General features: G+C 38.7%; 1 protein-coding gene across 2 annotated transcripts; it reads right to left on the bottom strand.

Annotated features, from left to right (window-relative positions):
• LOC113211498 (probable methyltransferase TARBP1) lies at positions 1-6,876 on the bottom strand. Of its 2 annotated transcripts, XM_026429879.2 has the most exons (13): positions 6,305-6,876; positions 3,665-6,219; positions 3,245-3,577; positions 2,993-3,165; positions 2,829-2,900; positions 2,499-2,733; positions 2,268-2,420; positions 1,999-2,181; positions 1,729-1,914; positions 1,485-1,656; positions 1,073-1,401; positions 835-971; positions 1-738 (listed from the first exon to the last, which is right to left on the bottom strand). In XM_026429879.2, exons 2-13 carry the CDS (start codon positions 6,179-6,181, stop codon positions 573-575), a joined length of 4,656 nt encoding a protein of 1,551 aa, XP_026285664.2. In that variant the 5' UTR covers positions 6,182-6,219; positions 6,305-6,876; the 3' UTR covers positions 1-572. The 2 variants fall into 2 exon arrangements, with proteins under 2 accessions (XP_026285664.2, XP_052122012.1); XM_052266052.1 differs by having other exon boundaries at positions 3,665-6,876.
• Positions 6,877-7,060: the final 184 nt, after the last annotated feature.

The following is a 7,060-nucleotide window of genomic DNA, read 5'->3' as shown; positions in this document are numbered from 1 at the left end:
TTCATGTCTTGTATTGTTTTATTACTCATATCCGTTTTTAATAAACACACAGTGATATGTCAAAACACAACTTATTGCTTACATAGCATTGGTTAAATTTTCACTACATGCAGCATCACAGGATAAAGGGGATAAAAGTAGGTATTGCTGAATTGGAGCAATGTAGTAATTAGATAGATCACAGTTTGTTTAGCTGGTTTTGGCTTAGAACCACACAGTACATTTTCATTTTGGGCAAAAGTTCTACTTTCTATATCACATCACTCGTCTAGAAAGAAAAATTTATTAAATGATATGCTAATTCAATGTCTGGGTCTGGAAGGGTTTTTAAAATTACATTTTAGCTGGTAAGCAAAGAGAGAAAAGGTGAAAAACAATTATTTACATTCTGTAACTGAACAGAAAATATTAAAGATTCTAGTAAATAGAAATATGGATAAAAACAACGTATGCAATGAGCATAACAAGAGACCAACAAAAGATTATTTAAAAATGGTCCCTCCAATTGTAACACTAAGTTTGTCAATTGTTGAATGTAAAGATCTGTTTAGTATTGGTCACACAAATTTACTTTACATGACATTCTCTTTTTTAAAGACATGTTGACAAGCATATTCCCACATGAAGAGGGCCCCAGTAACATGTACATTTAGAGAGCGCACTACGCCACATTGAGGAACCTCCACACACTGATCCAGTAAAGGTAATATATTTGCAGGCACGCCTTCCCGTTCATTTCTGAAACAGAATACATATCAACATAAAATACCAACAGAAGTTTCCTCTATTTACTGTTTACATTTCTTTCTTTTTTTTTGTCTCATTTACGCTTACCCAAGTAGAAGAACAGTGTGTTCAGGAAAGCTAGTGTTATTCAAAGGGCTGCTACCAGCAGTTTGTTCAGCACCAACCAAAGTATAGCCTAAACTTTTCATATCAGCAAGAAATTGGGGCAGTTGAAATGGTTTAACCTTAGGATAAAATAGAAAAAAGAGTTGATAGTTGGCACAAACAACAAAATACAACAATAAAATGATGATTTATCATATTGGTTTTGGTAAAGAGACCATACCTCACACATAGGGATCCACATTTCCGCCGACATACTGAGTGCCCTAAACTCACGGTCTTGTGCACAACTTAAACTTGGTAAAACCAATGCTGCCCCCATAATTTCACAAGTGCGTGCCAAGCCCCCCTGATTTGGAGCTTTGTCTATGAGTGAAGCCACTACAATAAGACTTGGTTTTTGATCCATCTGAGACAGCCTCGCCAGCTGTTTGCTTTGCTGAAGAGACTCTGGTAGTGACTGAACTAAGTCCTCTGTTGGGTCCATCCACTTCCAAGGTATCATTTTTTTTTGGAATACTGTGCTGTCAGTGCTATCCAGATCTGATGTACCTAAATTAATAAAAACACATTAGCTGATCTTGGAAATAGCAGATTGGCAAATGTGTTATGAAAAAGAACTAAAAAGTAGTTACCCAATGGCCGCTGCACCCATGGAGAGGGTTGGAATTCTTTCAGTCGATCATCAGGGTTTCTTAAGGCAATATGACCTGCATTGCATCTAAATCCTGCAGTCACTAGGTGATCAACACTTATCCACTCATCACTAGTAACACTTGCAAGGCGCGGTAGTTCTTCAAAAATTGTCTGAAGGAGAGGAAAGCTTTGAGAAACAGTCAAAAGAAAAGTATTATCTAAAATTCAAAATTTTAAGCACACCTGAAGTGTATAGTACTTGGTTGGATGGAAAGCATGGAAGTAAAAATCATGTTGATGTCTTGTGTGACCAGCACCACTTGCTTGTTGTAAGCTAGTACACACACTTCGAACAACAACATCATACAGAGCTTGAACACTCTGCAGATTCAGGCGATTTACACACTGCCATAATTGGAGAATGGCAACCTGTCAGATGTATCAAAGAAACAAAATAAAGACATACAGATACACAAGAATCAATAAAACCACTGACTGAATATTTTCTCATACTTGAGCATGAAGGCGAACATTGAAATGCTGAGCCATAGATAATGGCACCAGAGTCTCCATTGCATTATGAAAGTATTGTTCAATCTCAGAATGAGTCCATGACGCGGATGCTTCAATCATTAAAGCTGTGTGAAAGAGAACTCCAACAAGTGAACAAACAGCACTTGCTCGAAGATCAGTGCCCTGCAAAAAGACAAAAGATTTTAGTGAAGTGGATTTGTAATGTTACCAAATCATTGAAGAAACTAGATTTTACTGAGAAGATTTACCTTTCGTAATATTTCAAAGAAATCCTCAACTTCCTCAGCCCTTGAGTGCAACAGACGTACTAGGAGCCACTCTGTCTGGTACCTCACACTTGGTTGATGGTTTTCAGTTGTTAGGTTTTCTTTGGTCCATTTAAAAAGCAATCTTTTAGTTACCTTTAAAGAAAATTTCTTTTAAAAAGCAGCATTTATGGGGGACTACAATGTAATTTCAGGTATTCCCATATATCTTACAGAGGATAAACTTGGTTCCAAAATCAAAAGAGCTTGCAGAATTCTGTTTTTAAATCGATGAATTTGTGAGTCGCCAAAATAACGACTACGCCTCAGTTGTGGAGCTCTATCTCTTTCTAGCAAATCTACAACTATTTGGTCAGATATGTTTTCTCTCCATGACTCTTTTCTACATCCTAAACAAAATATGATCTGTAAAGCTACAGCACGAACAGCAGCATCTGATCGATCACCACTGGAAGAGAAACAAGACATGTTGATGAAAATCAGTCACATGAAGAGTCTACTAGTTCTCTTTTCTTTTAAGTTTCTAAATATTCCTCCACTTACAAGGGAATCAACATATTTGCTGAACACCGCTCCCCTAGACTTTTTATAAACTTACAAGTATCATTTGTGGACCTAAAGAGAAGCAAATATAAAATATAAAATATACTTTTCTTTGTAAATTATATATGAATTAATTGAAAAGAGAGATGCTGAAAAATTACCACCTTTGATCTTTTCGATGAACAGGTCCAAATATAAGGGCACTAACAATTAAGCTTCTTAGCGGACTCAGTAGAAGAGATTGGAGTGATTCTTGTGCCATTGATTGTAAGGACAATACTAGAAGGTTGGCAACCCCACAGACAGAGTCACCAAGCTGAAGTAGCTCTTGCCCACACTGCAATGCAAAGAATGTTATTGTTTTATAACAAACTTCAACATTCAAAACTTTATATATAAAGAAAATAGATTCTCACTTTTAAAGATAGTGATGAAGCCCAGCCTGGTTCAATTACTATAGATGTCTGCATTAATGCTGAAATGAAAGCGTTCAATGCGGGCCAAAATAGTTCATTTCTTCTCAGGTCAAGAACAGCATTCCAACAGTTCTCTAAAAGTCGGGCTCCATGAGATTGTAAATTGGCTGGAAGTCGGGATAACAAGTGTTTTAATGAAAGGAGCAAAGGAGCAATAGCAGTGCGTCCTCCAAATTCTAATGTAACCTCTGCAGCATCAAGAACTACAGATATTGCATCGTCATCTAATCCTTTAAATGCTTCAGGCGATGCAGCAAGCAGTTCCCAAACCATCTAAGTAATGAAAAAGAAAACTTATTGTAGACATATTTTTATATCACTTCTAAACTAAAGTCAAATAGGTATTAAGATTTCCATTACCTGTGTGTGAGTTGAAACTAAGAGACCTTGAAGTTCCAACACTTCCTGAGGAAGTTTGGAGTCTCTGTGTGTTATTAACGGCCGAGCTAACTGACCAGAGGTAAAGACAGCATTTAAAGCTTCAGACAATATCGGTCTCACTCGGTCAAGACAAGAATGTTCTTGAACAATTGCAATAAATTTAAAAATTGAAACAGCATAAAAAACTTGCAGTGGAGGTTTTTCACTAAAGGATTTAAGAATGTCTACAGCAGCCTGTAGTAGAGCCTCAAGATTCAGTGAGGCAAGCAAAGGGAGAGTGACCGGATCTAAAAATAGAATTTCTAGACACTGCAGGAAACTTTCTGTTTGGTGATATTCTGCCATTTCATATGCATTCTTCAGACGGACTCCAGAAAGAGACAAGCAGTTTGAAAGCGCACCTCTGGTAAAGGAAATTACAATTTGTCTGGTGTTATCTTCCTCTGAATGTATTGGCAGAGGTTCACTTTCTTGAATCAGATGAGCTAACAATTGCATACAGAAATTTTGAGAACCCTGTGATGCATAAAGACGTGCTTCACAATCTTCAATTGCTTCAAGAATGGGTGCAATAACATCTAAGTTGTCAAGTTTTCTAGCATCCAAAAGGAGTACTACTAACCGGGCCAGAGCTAATTCAGGCTTGCTAGGATTTGAAATAACACTAGTCAACCATGAAATGGCACAGTTACTCTCAACAAATTTACACAACCAACGAACTACCCCAAGCCAAGCTTCAGTTCCACGGCGTAAACATTCGTCTCTGTTAAACGCAGCAAGGAGATCACACACAACATTGAGGTCTAATTGTTGGGGGTCAGTAAGATGAGTCAGGCTCATTAGAAGCCTACTTTGAGTAGCAGAACGGATCATGATGCTTTGAGTTTGGAGTGTGACAGACACCAGTTTCTGCATTTCCCTTAAATCCCTTGAACTCCAACATGCCACAGGAGGAACTTGGGCAAGGGCTTCAGAGATATAAAAGAGAGGAACTGGACTCCATGGCATACTTGATAGAGCATGTAGAAGTTGGGAAAAAAAGTTTTTTGCTCCAGCTTGCCTAGATGCTAGACAGAAAAATTCCGTCAAAGTTTTAAAAATTGTGCTGTCTGCACTGAATAATGTTGCAGAGTTTAGTGATGGTAAAACGGACTTGATGATAAACCTGCAGAATGTCTGGGCTTCTCTTCCTGCCAGTACATTGCAGCCATCAGGTCCCAAAAGGACCTCAATACCCCACATGGTGATAACTTGACTTGGATGAAGCAACACTCTCTGGAAAGCACATAACATCCATGGAAGACTGATACATTTTTTCTTAGTGTTGTGAGAATTTAACTGCCGGCTCAGTATGTTTAAAACTGGACGAACTAAATGTGCTTGGGCCTCCTCTAATGCCTCAAGGATTAGAAACAAGTCTTGCCATGCTGCTTGAAGAGCATTGGCACTACTAACATCCCATTCAAGCTCAGTGATATTTACTGATTTGCCACTTCGGACAAGTTCATCAATAGCACGTTTTAACAGGTACAAGGCTTGTTTGCGAGCCAGAGGTTGCTGGGCACAGATTCCATTTTGAAGGAGACGCCAGAACTTTGGGCGGTCTACAAGAGGAAAGCGCTTAAGCCGATGTGATCTATTTTCAACAGGAAGGAAGAAATCTGCAAGTGCACAAACAGTTCCTAGGGATCGGAAACCAGATTCATCACAGTCCAGTCCACATAACGCATCCCACAACTCTCGTAAAAGCTGGACTGAACCTTCCACCTTTACAAGAAGTGGTATAAGCACTACTAATAAATGTGCTCTATGCCCTTCATTCTGTCCAAGAACCATTCGAACAAAAATCTGATGCAATTTCATATTACATGTATTAATAAAAGGGCTAAGATCATTGGTTGGGCTTTTCTGATCATCATCATATTCAGATCCTTTCTGTGGATATGATGAAACCACAGATTCCAGTACAATTTCTAACATATGCAAACAAGCTTCTGCTTTCAAAGATGTAACATTTGATGTCACCTCCCCAAAGACTTCTGCACTGAGAGCATTTTCACATTCTGTCTTAACTGACGATATCCATTCTTCTCTTTCCCCTTCTTCCATCAATTTCAGGGATTGTCTAAGAACATCACATAAAAGAGTTAAACAATTGTCTGTACCACTTGATAAATCACGTAGTTCTGACAACGCAACTGTCATTGCACATTTAGAGAGAGTGGCATCAACTCGAAGCTTTCCAGTTCGTTCCAGAATGGCGGTATTTAAAGTGCGTAGTAGAGTCGAGAGAGTTTGAAGAGCTTTTCTCTTCTCTGATGTAGATGATAACAGTCGATCTCCAAGAAGAAAACGTCCACAAACTGCAAGTATTGCTTGGTTTAAATTTTTGCCCATTTCCTCTTGACCGAGGTATTCCAGCACACTTTTCACTTCATCTTTGAGTTGATCTGTTCCATATTTAGGGGCAGCAGTCAAAATACTTCGATGTTCCATTTTTATTTTTGATATTTAACGACTATTAAATAGTGGTTCTGTTGAAAACAAGACACGTTGAGCGTTAAAGGTTTAAACCCTCAGAGGTTAGAGCTTCGCTTGAGGCAAAACGTCGGCGCATACAAGACCGAAATCGCAGCATGTAGTTCCTAATGCAAAACAATAAATCATTTGCAGAATTCTTCTTGAAAAGTAGAGTCTTGAAAAAAATCAGTTGATGAATAAATCATTATTTTCTAAAAAAAAGTACACGAAACTTAAAGCAAGCAGGTTGTTGTTTTGGTTTGATGATGGCAGACGACGATTCAGCAAAACAAATGACTGGTAAGGAAACAAGACAAAAGCGTAAAACCAGGTAAAACTCTTATTCGCACTAAGAGCGGGATGTGCCCCTATCGTTCAAATCTCGAGTTGGGCTTTTTTAGGGCATTCGCAAGTATCGTATTTTTGTGCTTTGATGCCACGGCATACGGTTCCGTAGATATTTCGTTTGGTTGTTGAAGTCAATTTTGAATTTGGGCTACAGGATTTGGACCTTTTTGAAAAATTTAACCGTGTACGTCGCCTCCTGAAAAGCAGCACACCAGCAGCACCATCTGAGCGATGGACGATGGGTTGCCTACCTCCCAGGCGGGCTGGTAAATTTTCTTTTTTAAATCTCCCGAACCAATTCAAACAATTTTTGTTGACTTGCTTCATTTTACCAGTTTTAGCAAAACCCCGGATCGCAAAACCACTAGTATGACGTTTCTGGATGCCTCCCCTCGGTTTCCGTTCCACCCATTGTGAGAGAGGGCACTATCGAAGGCTTGAAAGGGTCAGTAACCTTTTCTGTCCAAGATTTAAGTTCAAAAATATTTATTCCTTTCTTACAAACAC

This window comes from Frankliniella occidentalis, unplaced genomic scaffold, assembly GCF_000697945.3.
Source record: "Frankliniella occidentalis isolate FOCC.00 unplaced genomic scaffold, Focc_3.1 Scaffold35, whole genome shotgun sequence".
Taxonomy (NCBI): Eukaryota; Metazoa; Arthropoda; class Insecta; order Thysanoptera; family Thripidae; genus Frankliniella; species Frankliniella occidentalis.
The sequence above is the reverse complement of the archived record's forward strand: the minus strand, read 5'-3'. Positions and strand labels throughout refer to the sequence as shown.